General features: G+C 47.4%; 1 protein-coding gene across 2 annotated transcripts in view; it reads left to right on the forward strand.

Moving 5' to 3' along the window:
• SLC6A4 (solute carrier family 6 member 4) overlaps positions 1-14,643 on the forward strand; it is a 41,223-nt gene that overhangs the window by 16,858 nt on the left and 9,722 nt on the right. For both annotated transcript variants that reach the window (XM_004433341.2, XM_087440684.1), the window contains exons 2-12: positions 2,203-2,657; positions 4,889-5,023; positions 5,479-5,698; positions 6,608-6,746; positions 7,304-7,438; positions 7,796-7,899; positions 9,012-9,139; positions 10,200-10,312; positions 11,056-11,187; positions 12,245-12,344; positions 13,784-13,884. In XM_004433341.2, the coding sequence (XP_004433398.1) occupies positions 2,315-2,657; positions 4,889-5,023; positions 5,479-5,698; positions 6,608-6,746; positions 7,304-7,438; positions 7,796-7,899; positions 9,012-9,139; positions 10,200-10,312; positions 11,056-11,187; positions 12,245-12,344; positions 13,784-13,884 (1,650 nt within the window). In that variant the 5' untranslated portion in view covers positions 2,203-2,314. The remainder of the gene's footprint in view (positions 1-2,202; positions 2,658-4,888; positions 5,024-5,478; positions 5,699-6,607; positions 6,747-7,303; positions 7,439-7,795; positions 7,900-9,011; positions 9,140-10,199; positions 10,313-11,055; positions 11,188-12,244; positions 12,345-13,783; positions 13,885-14,643) is intronic.

Consider the following 14,643-nt stretch of genomic DNA (forward strand, 5'->3'; position numbering starts at 1 on the left):
GGGCACGGATGTTAGCCCAGGGCCAGTCTTCCTCAGCAAAAAAGAGGAATACTGGCATGCATGTTAGCTCAGGGCTAGTCTTCCTCACAAAAAAAATAATAAAAAAATAAAAATCCATCAAATCTAGTTGAGGTCCCAGAGAAAGGGGGTGCAGGGAGAGGCTGGACAGCAGCCTAAAGAGGAGCAGAATGGGGTTTTATCCAGATCACTCTGTCAGAAATTCGTATTCTTCTATGAGTTGTGCTTGCATTCTTGAGCCTGAGGTAGGGTTGCGGATGGACACCAAACAGCTAGATAGGGTAGAACTCAGGACACTACCCCAGCCCCTTACACACACACACACACACCCCAGCTCCATAGAGCTGGCTTCTCTCTTGTTGCTGTAGATATTTTTGGCAACAATCAATCCCTTTTAAATTTTCATTTTCTACTTTACAGAAAAAAAGAACCCAACAAACACAAAACTCTAATTACTTGCATGACCTGGTGTTCATGTCTAATCCTTGCCAGTATTTATGTACATAGTCATCAGGGTGAATCTACTACATTGTGTTCTAATTTTTCACTCACTTCATTTTTGTCTTCACATTTCCACGTGTGGATAGTTAAGCTATAGTCACTGAAAGCCCCAAATAGGTAGGAAACATATACTGCCACTTTTATTAGCTACCAATTCCTAGTCCTCCTCCAATTGTTGGATTTGAAGGGTTAGTGTCAGGTCTTGCAGATATTTGAATGGTGGTAGCAGTCATCGCTGGACATCTTTTCCATCCCTGGACAGAAAGGTATAATGTGATCTGAGCTAAGCAGAAACATGTTTCAACTCCCAAACTGTTTCAAGAGTTTGAAAAGTTCAAGCCCAGAAGAAATGAAATTAGCTGGAAAGTCTTGGCTCCTTACTACTTTATAACAGGCCATAGGTGTAAAGTCCAAAAGAGCTTGAATTTCTACCCCATGTTTGACGTCTCAGACCTCGATCCAGAGAGCTGAGCTGACTCGCCTGCATCCTGGCCCTCAGCAGCAATACGAAGGCGTGGCGGCTGCAGCCCAGCCCTCCCCACTGAGGCGCATGGGGACAGAGTCACCAGACACGCGGGCATCCGTAACCTCCGAGCTTCTCTCCCTCGCTCTTCCGGCATGGATGAGAGGTGCCCCTGCCTGCCCGCTGTTACAGAATAACAAGTGGATTAGCCTCAGGAGTTGCTGGGGAGTGGCAAGAATGAATGGTGAGCAGCAGTGCTGTTTAAGGCCCAGTCAGACTTGCAGAGGCATAATGGGAATGCAGAAAGCCGAAGATGGACTGGACACACCCAGAAGCAGCTAGAATCTGCCCCAAGGTTTCTAAGAGCTGGGCTACGAAAGGTGTGAAAAAGTCTGCAGCTACGGAGCTAGGGGTGCCTTGCAAAGGCTGGCCTTTTCCCTTCTCTCCCTTGCTCTTTTCCTTTTTAAGTCGTATCTATAGTTGGTATAAAATATCCTTTGAGTGTTCATCTTAAATGATAGAGAGGACTGTCCGTTATCTATTTCCAGGCAGAAACTGTTTCTTTTGTGTGTGTGTGTGTGCGCGTGAGGAAGATTAGCCCTGAGCTAACATCCGATGCCAATCCTCCTGTTTTTGCTGAGGAAGATTGGCCCTGGGCTAACATCTGTGCCCATCTTCCTCTGCTTTATGTGGGACACCGCCACAGCATGGCTTGATAAGTGGTGTGTCGTATGTCTGCAGCCCAGGATCCAAACCCGCGAACCCCCAGCTGGCCCCTAGAAACTGTTTCTTTATTTCTTATTCTTTTCCCAGCATAGCATCCAGGACAAGGGAAGTGCTCTGTGAAGCTTTGTTGAAGTAAGTCCTCTTCTTACGTTCTTCTGAGTTACTGGTAAACTCCAGGGTGGGATTCCAGTCCCTCAAAGTGAAGTCAATACTTCATTCTTAAATAGAGCCTGTGCAAAACCTTGGTGATTTGCTGTCTATTTTTGTTTTGTTTTTGTCCTTTTCAAATTACTTGATTATGATTTGATACCTTGTATAGGTTGGAAGATGTTGTTGCTTTTATTGACTCTCATGGAGCCAATAGGATGTCTCATCTTTAACAGAAACAGTTGTAATCCCATTAACAATGTGGTTTAAGATATATGATGAGTTAACACCAAAGACAAGTAAAATGCCTAATTCTGTTCTCCTTTCTTCATGTGCCTTTCCTACAGAGCTCTCAATCCTGGTAACCTAAAGCTCTGAGGAGGTTCACAGATCGGAGCACCAAGAATTCAGTTCAGGTCCTCAGCAGATGGGCATTAGGATCATCTACTAGCCAGCAGGATGGAGACCACGCCCTTAAATTCCCAGAAGGAGCCGTCAGCATGTAAGGATGGAGAAGATTGTCAGGAAAATGGAGTTCTAAAGAAAGGGGTCCCTGCCCCTGGGGATAAGGCAGAGTCCGGCCAGATCTCCAGTGGGTACTCAGCGGTTCCAAGCCCCAGTGCAGGCGACGACACTCAGCACTCCATCCCGGCTGCCACCACTGCCCTAGTGGCTGAGGTTCATCAAGGGGAACGGGAGATCTGGGGCAAGAAGATGGATTTCCTCCTCTCGGTCATTGGCTACGCCGTGGACCTGGGCAACGTCTGGCGCTTTCCCTACATATGTTACCAGAATGGAGGGGGTCAGTATCGTGGGCCACGAGCAGAGGCTCTGACCCGGGGTGGTCTGTAGATCTTCTTGGGAGACCAGAGGATAAATCATGTTTTTTCTGTCTTGTTTAACTGATAAGAGTCTGGAAACATGATTGCTTAGACTTTCAAGCTAGTCTAAAAGACGAATCTCCAGTAAGCCAAAACTTTATAAGTCAGCGTGTCTGAGGCAACCTGGGTTATGAAGTTTCATGAAAGCTCTCCCAAACCAGACCTCCCCAGATTACCAGCATCTTTAGTGCTTCATTTGTTGAAGAGCCCCCTTCTCATCCCTGCGTTATCCAAGCTCCACTCTCCACCAAGTGAGACTAGAGGGATGGCCATCAGCACTGTGCTGTGCTTCTTCACTCCTGCTGGCAGCTTCCTCTCAGAAGAGTCCAGAGAGGTTAGACCTGTGTAAGGAAAAATTGGGAGGTGGCTCTAGGGTCCCAGACCCTCTTGGGCCTTTGGACCTGGGTGAGGTCAGAGAAAGGCGTCAGCTCAGGTCCAGAGTCTTAAGTTACAATCTGGGCATGATCCAGAGCTGAACACAGCCTGACATTAATGCCAACCCCAAACCATACATGGATATGCCTTATCTCTGCTACAAGAGTGTTAGATCTTAGAGGCCAGAGCCTATTTCTTGTTCCTCCTTCTACCCCTAATGCCTCCAGAGCAGTTAACTTGTAGATTATCAAAAATTTTGTAGCTGACTGTAGGCATGGATATGGGAGCCCCAAAGAGTAGAGCAGCGGGGAGGAGTGAGTAGGTCTGGGACCTCTGAGCTGACACTGAACTTGCTATCAGAATAGGAAAAGGATGAGAAATAGGAATTAAACAGGTCAATATTTATTTTGACAGGCGCTCTGGCAACAGATGTCGGAGGGCAGCTCAGATGAGGTTTGGGGGATAATTCCTTTGTGTCTCTCTCATTTCCTCCATGGCCTGACACAGAGTTGCCTGGATTTGCTGCATCTTTTAAGGACTTTGGTCTGTGCAGCTGCAAAGGCAGTTCCAGGGGGGCCCTGGGGAGCCCAGCACTCCCTGCCTGGGAGGAGCGGAAGTTGGAATCACCTTATCTTCAGCTTGGGAGGACTCACCTTTAGCCTGAGCATTATAGAAGGGGCTGCATCACCAGTGACGGCTCTCCTACATTCATTCCCTACCGTAAAGCTAGTCAAGTAAACCCTTTGGGCAAATGCCACCAGGGGAACACAACGTGGTTCTTATTCTCAAGCCAGATTTACCCACCGTGATTGTAAGATGGGGTCTTTCTGAGTTGCACTGACTTCGGGTTTCTAGGTTCAGAGCACTTTATGGAAGGGAAAATTATCGAAGATCACAGGTGACCCACCCTTTGGGCTAAAACTCAGGCTGCAGGTGAGCAAGCCCCAACTTGGCATTTCTAAATTCTGCCTCAGCCACGAGAGCCAGGAGACACCAGCATCTCCAGCGATGCAGCAGCTCTTTGCTTTCTCATTCTGTGACAAACTACCCTTTCAGCCACATCTGCAAAGGTGGCTCAGGAGGGAGCATTCTGGCTCAGTGGAATTATGGAAATACAGCCAAATATCAATAATCAAGTGTCTGGATCCAGGGATAATACAATGAACAAAGATGCTAATTCAGTGACTCGTAGATTATTGCAGCTGTTGTACAGGTTGTCACAGGAGATCTGTTCCAAGGGGTCCAAACACTGGTCCCTGTACTGGTTGCATCAGAATCACCTGGGGAGCTTAAAAAATTTGTGTTATACCCATACGTGGAGCTTCTGCTTCAGGAGGTCTGGGCTGGTGTGTGTTTTTAAGCTCACCAGTGATTATGATGCCTGGCTGGGTTTGGGAACCTCAGCTCTCCTCAGCCCTGTCATTTTATAGGGGAGGAAAGAGAGACTCAGAGAGAAGTAGCCCAGGGTCCTCCAGGCAGTTGGAAGTGGAACTGGTCCCACTGCTTTTTCTGTTGACTCCCAAACCCAACTTTCTTTCCATTACTCTCTGGCTCCTCCAAAACCTTGCTTTCACTGGGGAGCTCTGTCTGCTGCTACTTCTGCCAAAGCACTAAGACCAGGGAGCACAATGTGAGGTCACTTGGCATAGGGTGGCTTCATGACGCTCAAGCATCAGATGGCTCTGTGATTCTCAGCATGACCCCTGGTGTCCAGATCAGTTGGGCTGTCCTGGGACAGATGTGGGAGGGAAGTGAAATTGTCTTTCATCTGCCTCAGGGGCGTTCCTCCTCCCCTACACCATCATGGCCATTTTCGGGGGGATCCCGCTCTTCTACATGGAGCTCGCACTGGGCCAGTACCACCGGAATGGATGCATTTCAATATGGAGGAAAGTCTGCCCGATTTTCAAAGGTAACTGAAAGGCTTGGGTGGGTGTGTGAGTGGGTCCTCCGAGGAAGTGGTGATTTCCATCACTGGTGGGAGCTGGGGACCTTCTTCTGGAATCAGTTAGGCCTTAGGGATCCCTGGGAGCTAACTTGAGTAATTAGGTTTTTGACTGCTCAAGTGGTATGAGATTGTTAAAGGGAAACAGAACAAATGGCAATTAAAAGTAAACTAAATAGAAAAATTTTAAAGCATTAACAGCACACACACACGTTTTCTAAAACACAACCTTGCAAATACATATAAGGAATCTACCACATGGCCACTTTTCCACCATCTCCTGGAGTCTTCAGGGACTGAAATGAACGGCAGCACCCACCTTTACCCCTCACCCTGGCCACAGTGCCCTCCAGTGTCCTGTTTCACTCTCTCACTGTTGGGCTGCCCTTTCTGCTTGGCCTCTCTCCCCCTCTCTCCCCCAGGGATTGGTTACGCCATCTGTGTCATTGCCTTTTACATCGCCTCCTACTACAACACCATCATGGCCTGGGCGCTCTACTACCTCATCTCCTCCTTCACGGACCAGCTGCCCTGGACCAGCTGCAAGAACTCCTGGAACACTGGCAACTGCACCAACTACTTCTTCGAGGACAACATCACCTGGACACTCCACTCAAAGTCCCCTGCAGAAGAATTTTACACGTAAGTACATGTAAGTGAGGGGGTGGTCTGTTAGGGGCAGGCCACACCCCTGGGGCTTGGCTTCTTAGGAGGGGGGTGGGGGCGAGGGGCTAGTCACCTCTTTCCTGGTGGATTTCTGGGAGATGATACTATACAGGCCGGGGGGAGGTGTGTAGGGGGTACAGTGAATGTGAGTGAGGGAGTGGCAAGGCCAGCCCCAGGCCAGATTTGAAGTTGGGAGACTCTTCCTTGAGTGCTCCATAATCTGGCCCTCTGTGCCATCCCCCTCCTTTCTGATATGCCATTCCAGGCTTCCCCAACGTGCCCAGGCTGACCCCTACCTTCACATTCCAAAATTACTCCCCTGCATCAAAACTGCCCTTCTTCCTGGGCTCTCCTCTCAGCCAGTTGTCACAGAAGCAAAGCCTCCTACTACTTCAGTAGTTTGAAACTGTTTAAATAGCTTCTAGTCTCAGTTCACTTCGGATGTGGGATTTACCCTTTGGAAGAAGATGCCTGGAGTAGGTACTATTCTTTAATGGTGGAATTTCAGGCAATGGCAGCGCCAAGAGAGAGCTGTTTTGGGGTGTGGAATGGGCCCACTACCCACACATACAAATCCTCATGGACCCAGAAGCCAGTCGTGTTGGTCATGCTTCCAGGTTGGTCAGTTCCTAGCCAGGAAAGGAGAGGCCTGGAAGCCTGCCTTTGGGTTGAGCACTCTTCCCAGGGTCAGCCGGCTGAATGTGCTGCTCTCTTCTTCAGGATAGGCAGAGCCGGTCCCAGCTCTTCCTGAGGCTTAGTGACCACTTGGTCCGTGCAGCACAATGTCCGTTTTTCCTCTTGGCACCCTCCTAGAGGTGTCACAGATAGGATGCTCAGATCACTGTTCAGACCATCTCATGGGCCTTTCTTTCTCTTTCACTCCAGGCGCCATGTCCTGCAGATCCATCGATCTAAGGGGCTCCAGGACCTGGGGGGCATCAGCTGGCAGCTTGCTCTCTGCATCATGCTGATCTTCACTGTTATCTACTTTAGCATCTGGAAAGGTGTCAAGACATCTGGCAAGGTGAGGAGGACTCTGGCAGCTGATCCAGGCCTGCCAAGAAGCTCCAGAGGATCTCAAACTCAGAACTCAGAAGCCTGGACAGCCACAGACAGGGGGGCATTGTTTCCTTCAACACTAACCACATTCCATGGTGCTTAGTCTCTCTTCATCAAATCTGTTAGAAAATTCTAGAAATAGGCCAATCCCAAGAACTATTATATGATTTTTTTAAATTCCTTTAACCCATTGGTAGTGTCACAATTAATAATAGTGGCAATAATTTATTGAAAACCTATCATGGACCATGTTCAGTGCTTTGTGTACACTGGCTACTTTATTGTCTCCCACTGGAGACTTTCCCCATTTTACACATAGGGGTGGGTTTAAAGGTAGTTAGTTAGTACCAGCAAGCAGTGACTCAGATCCTGTGTGATTCTGAAGGCCATGATCTTTCTGCCACATCATGCTGCCTCCTGAAATTACAGAAAAAAAAGAGGTAGATCTCCTTTCTTGGAAATTTTCAAGAATAAAAGGCAGCAGCATCCATGCAGTGATATCCTGTGTTTCCTTCCTTACAGGTGGTATGGGTGACAGCCACCTTCCCTTACATCATCCTTTCCATCCTGCTGGTGAGGGGGGCCACCCTCCCTGGAGCCTGGAGGGGCGTTCTCTTCTATTTGAAACCCAACTGGCAGAAACTCCTGGAGACAGGGGTAAGATAATGAGATAAATGGTGTGCATCTGTCTGTCATTTCACTAACTGAAGCTAGTCCTCTGAATAGGACAGTAGGAACAATTGAAATTGGGGTTCAATGGCAAGTCTGCAGTGATGCTGTAAACCAGAAATACAAGCATGAAGAGTACAGTTGAGGCCACTGGATTGGTTTATGCCTAAATGATAGGAAGAGAAATCACGTCTGTTTGCACTTGTGGCCAGCCCTGGAGTGAGCCTTGAGAGCTCGTTTTTCGCCTCTGCATGTAGCCATGTGGAGGCACAAGGGTGCTGACCCTGCTGCTGCCCAGCGGCGGCCTGGGTCTCAGCCCTCACCCTGACCTCTGCTGTGTTCCAGGTGTGGGTGGATGCTGCTGCTCAGATCTTCTTCTCTCTCGGTCCTGGCTTTGGGGTCCTACTGGCTTTTGCTAGCTACAACAAATTCAACAACAACTGTTACCAGTGAGTATCTGGGGCTCCCCCAAAGCTTGAAAGTGGGGTGAACGTAGGCCATTGAACTGATGGCCTCAAACCTGGCTGGGCTCAGGCTGTGTTGACACTCTGACCCTCAGGGGTGCCACAGGTCCCTGACCAATTCACTCATGGCCATAGCACCCACACAGACCATAGCCTCACCTGGGCCACTCAGGGGTTGAGAGGGGCCCCAGGCAACTTCCGTTTTGTGAGAGTCTCTGTATATCAAAAAAAATTAAGAAATTCCAAAGCAGGTTTACAAAAATTGCAACATATGTTAAATGTGTGGATTTGACTTGTTAATGTGTTTAACAACAAAAATTGTAATGTGATAATTTGTTTATGTATATATACACAAAAAGTATAATGATTGAACTCTTTTGACCAAGACAAAATGCCATAGTTTTTGTGGCAAAATCTCATTTCAGAAATTTTGACGAAACAGGGAGTGTTGCACTAATTGTGATTTAAATATCACTCGTCATCTTTAGAGTTAACTTTGTTTTTAATATTCTATCACAGATGGCAATGTCAAGCAATTTGTGCTATTCATAAGATAATTATAGAATTTATTTTTTTTAAAAAAAGGAATTCACATACACCCTAAGCAATGTGGCCTTGCATTGGGACACCAGCCTGAAGTTATATGATGAGGTCTTCCTTTAAAAGTGTCAGGATATCTCCATGGCAGTTTTGTGACCTCATTTGCACATAATGTCAAGAGTCTAAATCTGAGGACTTCACAAATGTGAGGCCAAGGCCCCCTCCTGGCCCCCACTCCAGCCCAGGCCCTGCTTCAGAGCAAGCCTTGTTTGAAATTGAGAGGTCTGTGCTTTGCTGGTTCACAACAAGACCATCTCTTAAAACCATTCCTGACCTGCTGTTTTCCCCCTGCCATGCGTGGTGATAATGGCAGCTTGTGCTTCAAGGCTGATCCAGCCAGTCTGAGAGGCTGGGCACTGGGAGGAGGGGAGGGGACTCCAGGACAGGCTTGAAATCCCTGTGAGCTCAGCCTGCTCACCCTTGCCACGGCTGGAGACAGATGCTCCTTAGACTCTCAACTTGGAAATATCTCAGCCCCCTTGGGTTTTCTGCTCCAGAGATGCCCTGGTGACCAGTGTGGTGAACTGCATGACGAGCTTCGTTTCAGGATTTGTCATCTTCACAGTGCTGGGGTATATGGCTGAGATGAGGAACGAAGATGTGTCTGAGGTGGCCAAAGATGCGGGTAAGTCCTCGGGTTCTGTTTAGGTCTTTGCTCCCACTGAATTGCTTTGCTGCTCTTTGGATCTTTACAAATATCTAACTTTTGAATTATTTCTAAATGTTCCTTTTAAAATTTTCAAAGATTTTAGAGATACTTACTGCCTTGGAGATCTCAACCTTTCCATGTGTTCAGGCCATGGTGGGGATGGCAGCTCCCTTGGCACCCAGTACTGGGCCCTTGAATACACTATGGGCTTGAAAATATGACCTGGATGATGGCTTTTAAAACAAGTGGGTTTGGGTCCTGTGATGGGTCCAAGTCTAGTAAGCAAATGATTACTAATCCTTAGAATTTCCCCTTGCAGAAAAATAAAATGTAGATGACATAGTCACTCTACTGTACTGTGAGGTTTAATGGAAAAAGAGTGACAGATGTTGCAAAAGAGGTGCTGGGATCTTGTGGATGGAGTCCCAGGGCTTTGTGTGAACATACTCCTGTCTTTGGCCTGATGCAGTGCTCTGATCACCATCATACCTCAAACTAAGGCAGCCCTATCTAGCCCATGAGAGGTTGAGGACACTCACACTATCACACTATCAAAAGGGACTTTAAAATAGCGGGAGGTCTTTATTCTGAGGCCTATATGACTCTTCTGAAATCAGTTTAACATTTCCTACTGTTCTGGAGCTAAAGACATTAGGGAGAGCTAAGTGCTATGGGACTGGAGAGATAGCAATCCTGGCCTTGAAAAAAAGCACTGAATTATCATATAGTGGAAACTCTTATTCTTGTATGCAGCTTTGCTACTCTTAGGGTCTTGGGTTTGTTTCTATTCCCCACATTGGTTAGGGTATACACTTTTCAAGATGGATACTATCCCTCCCTGCCTCCCAGGATGTTGGGATGGTCAGGTAAGATGGTGTGGAGTGTGAGGAAGCATTTGGTATGTATCAAAGCCTGATTCACATGTAAGGTTTTGTGATGAGAATTGTAATTGTTGGTGTGGCTGAGTTTTCCTCTGAGACATCTTTGTAGGGCAGGTCTCGGCGAGCACCTCCTCCTCTCTCTCTCTCTGTCTCAGGCCCTAGCCTCCTCTTCATCACATATGCAGAAGCCATTGCCAACATGCCAGCGTCCACCTTCTTTGCCATCATCTTCTTCCTGATGTTAATCACACTGGGCTTGGACAGCACAGTGAGTGAATGGGGAGGGAAATTGACTCTGGGGAGGAAGGAAGAGGAAGAGGAGGGGGAGAAGGAGGAGAAGGGAGGGGGAGGAAAGAGAAATAGGGGAGGAGGAGGAGGAGCGGGAGAAGGAGGGGAAGCTGTACCCATTCCCTCCCATCCTGGCCACCCAGGCAGTGTTGGCTGCTCCCTCCGGGTGCTGTCCCAACCCCTTGTTCACGCCTCAGCTACAGCCTTACCTCCCTCTAGAACATTAGGGAGTCATTTATGGGATAATGAGGGTAAAATCCCCGGCCATAGGCCAGGGCTCAGCATATGTGAACTGTTACTATTATGCACTGTCCCTTGACCAGATGTTGGCACCTAAAGACCAGGGTGAGGTCTCTTGTGTCTCCATGCCCTGTGGCCCAGCATTCAGCTCAGCACCTTGCACTTATTAGTGTGGAATGAGTCTCAGCTTTGAGTTGGCCTTTCTGGAGCAACCAAAGTCTCCCCAGGAGACCTTACATAAAGAGTCTTGTGCTTGTCCATAAAGAGCGCCGTATTTTCTTTCCTTGATGTCCTTAGGGATGGGTTCTAAATAACAGTGTAAAACAGGGAGATATATTTCCAGTGAGGTGAGTAAGGGGAACTGGTCATGATCAGCTTGACTGGTCACTTGGCAATCTTAACCCCTCCCTCCTGTTCACTGTCCTAGAAGGTAAGAGATTTGTCCCAAAGCCTCCACGGTGACCGTTTATGTGTCCCTCGCAGTTTGCAGGTTTGGAGGGGGTGATCACAGCTGTGCTGGATGAGTTTCCGCACATCTGGTCCCAGCGCCGGGAGTGGTTTGTGCTCGGTGTGGTCATTACCTGCTTCTTTGGATCCCTGATCACCCTGACTTTTGTGAGTACCACAACCCTCTGCTTTGAGCCAGCCTCCCCTAGGGCAACAGAACACTACAAGAAGCTGTTCCTTCCCTTCCATCCCACATGGTGCCCTGGCTTTGGGGCCAAAGGAAGAGGGGTTGTCACTGCTGTTAAAAAGTTTGTCATCAAGCATAAGAAGAAAAGTTGTTTCTGGCAGCCTCTGTTTGTAGAATTGTGCATGGCATCTGGAGGCTCTGAGCACGTTACAGTAGATTCAACTAGATTTCAGCCTTGGCAGAATATCTGGAGAAAAACTAAGGTTTGCTTTTCCAGTCTATTTCCAGTCTGTAGGGCTGCTTTCATGGGACTAGTGCCCTGATGTCCTGATTTGCAGGACATGTAGAGGCTGGCATCTCATGGTCATAATGTCATTTTGTCTTCTCCAGAGTACTTGCAATGGTGAAGAAGAAAGACCTTCTCTGGTGATTTTTTTTTTTTTTTTTTTTTGTAGCTGAGTCAGATACTGTGAAACTGTAAAATGGGCATCAGATAGTACCCACACACATCCTAGGCTTGTGTGCTCCTGACTCAAGGCAGATTTTGCAGATATGCATCTTCAAGCCATGCCCGCACTGGCTCTGGAGCTTCAGCAGGGTGTTGGGGTCCTGAGTAGGACACAAGGAAGTTGTGAGTTAGGACAGAAGGCAAAATCGTGACCAGCATGCTCAGTGTGTCTCTCCCAGATTCAGTCTTTAGGGATCGGGATTCTCCAGGGTAGAATATACAGTAGGTGTTCAGTAAATCAAAGTTGAAAACAGATCCAGAGGCCCTTTTGAGTTTGTCTTTTAAAGCTTAGTGGGGAAAGGAAACAAGAAGAGAATGCTGTATAGGGCGGGAAGAGGCGTCTAACAGGATGAACTCTGGCCCACACTGCAAAGGCCAGGCAAGGAAGCAAGCTCTGGGATACTTATATTAGGTTCAAGGTGTGAATTTTCCAGAATTATCCTAAGTTAAGAAACTCCTTTTGGCCCCTATCATAAAAAGCAGGCAGTGCCTCAAAGGGCCCTTAACTAGGTTCATGATCTTATTTCCAGGGAGGGGCCTACGTGGTGAAGCTGCTGGAGGAGTATGCCACGGGGCCCGCAGTGCTCACTGTTGCACTCATAGAAGCAGTTGCTGTGTATTGGTTCTACGGTAAGATGCTTCCTTCCGCCAGCCACAATCCTTTCTACACCAGCCCATAGGCACTAGAATAAAGAAGGGCTGATTTCATCACAGGCAGGGCAGTGGACAAGATGGCAGGTCTGTAAAATAATCTCAGCTGAGTGCCTTCTTCAGAAACAGGTCATTATTTCCTTCGCACTCTATACAACAGATTGCCCGTACTCTTGGAGGACATTTTTTCCTTCTGAGTTTAAATGTTTACCCAGTGGAGACAGGCAGAAGCGGTTCCATATAGCTCATCCACAGTGGATGCTTAAGATCCTAATTGGCTCTAAGAACTGGACAGATAACAAAGAACTGGTGCACAGAGGATGCATCTGCAGAGTGTACAATATACTACTGTTAAATTTCACAAGCAAGTGCTCCTTCCAGAGCCCTGAGACAGAGCTTAGGAGCTTATCTTCTAGGGAAGAGGCAAGAATGTTCCTGTTTGGATTATCTGCCTTGGTAAAACCCCAATTCACCCCTTTTGATCCTAGGGTGGAATCTGATAAGGGTGAAACCACCAGGAGCGCAGAGAGTGAGCTGACGTGGGTCCCTCGGCAGGGGTGCCAAGAGCCCCTGGGTGGGGATGGGGAGGGCACAGGCAATTGAAATGAAGAAAACCAGGTCCAGAGATTCTTCTCTTCATTTTTAAAATCAAGAAGTGATTATTTCATTCTGAAAATGTATTTATTTTCCTAGTTTCTATGATAATAAAACAGCTGTAGCGTGTTTGTCATTACACATAATACGAAGAAGGGGGGCCCATATTTTGAGTTGCACGTAAGCCTAGTTTTTTAAAAAGAAGTCCTCCCCACCTCCTCAGCAATCCAGAGGACCAAGTTCAAAGTGTGTGAATTGCTTTAGACCTGCCCAAGGATTGCTGGGCGCTCTCAGGGAAGCAACTGCAGAGCCTCCTTCCTTCCCCTTCTCAATTTTTCACCAGAGTTCTCAGTTCTCACTTCCATGCCAGTTACTTTTTATAGAAGAACCTTGATCTTTATCTGGCATATGAATGGGCAATATCATGGTTACAATTTTCTCTTGAAAGTTTCCAGGATATGGTCAAAGCCAGTCTGTCGAAGGGTTCACCATTCCTAGACAAAATTCTATTTTCTTTTCTATAGTAACAATAAGATCAAATATATGCTGAGATCTTAGAAAGGCAGTGTGGGCACCAGACGGGGCTTTAGGTCCCTCTCCAAATGTCCACCAGTCCTCCCACTCTGTGTAGAAAGAGCTTTGCTTGCTATAAAATGCAGTGTTGTGACAAGTCCCCCATCCCACTTTCAGACCAGATTGGTGCCCCTGAGCCCCTCCTATGGAGAAATTCTAGAGCTGTTACTCTCTTTGAGGATCAAGGGATAGAAGGACAGTCCATGTCCTCTCTCAGTCCACCAATCTCTTTCTCTTTCGGATGGTTTTAGGCATCACTCAGTTCTGCAGTGATGTGAAGGAAATGCTTGGCTTCAGCCCTGGATGGTTTTGGAGGATCTGCTGGGTAGCCATCAGCCCTCTCTTTCTCCTGGTGAGTTGTCATTTCCCTTCTCCTTCTGGCCTTGGAGAAAGATTCACCCTCAAACAGTTACAAAAAATAAACTTTATTGAAGTGTAACATATATACAGAAAAGTATGCAAATCATAAATGTACATCTCAATGAAATTTTATAAGTTGAGCCCACTTTTGTAGCCAAAGCCATACCAAGAAACAAAAACATGACCGGCACTTTAGAAGCCTCTTGTGTGTCCCCTCCCAGTCAATATACCCGCTATAGGTAACCACTCTTCTGGCTTCTAACACCATGGGGTAGTCTGGGCTTCAGTCACTTGATCACATCACTCCCCTGCTCAATGATAATGATTAATAACATTTATTAAGCATTAAGTGGCAGGCCAGACTTTGTGCTAAGCTTATACCCACTGCTCTTTGAATGCTCACAACAGTTCTATGAAGTAGTTATAGTCGCATTTTACATTTGAGGAAATTGAGGCTCAGAGAAGGGTCCAAGGTCACATGACAAGAACTGTTCAAGACCGGGGAAGGATTTATTGTGCTGCTCATGAAGTCCCCGGGAAGGTCCTGGTAATTCTGTACTCATTTTCTTAAAGACGCCCCACACAAAGGTCCTCAAGTGTAGACCTGAGTCAAGAGTAGCATCCACTCGTTGCCAAAGGACCTGGGTGAGAAAGTTCCATTCTGGGGGGTGCCTGTCTGCCAAGATGTGTCCAGCGTTCACTTCGTCTTTGCTGCACGTGCCCCTGCTTTCCTCCTGGCATCCATCCTGAG

The sequence above is a fragment of the Ceratotherium simum genome, chromosome 16, assembly GCF_057802395.1.
Source record: "Ceratotherium simum simum isolate JZ-2026a chromosome 16, ASM5780239v1, whole genome shotgun sequence".
In the NCBI taxonomy this organism is placed as follows: domain Eukaryota; kingdom Metazoa; phylum Chordata; class Mammalia; order Perissodactyla; family Rhinocerotidae; genus Ceratotherium; species Ceratotherium simum.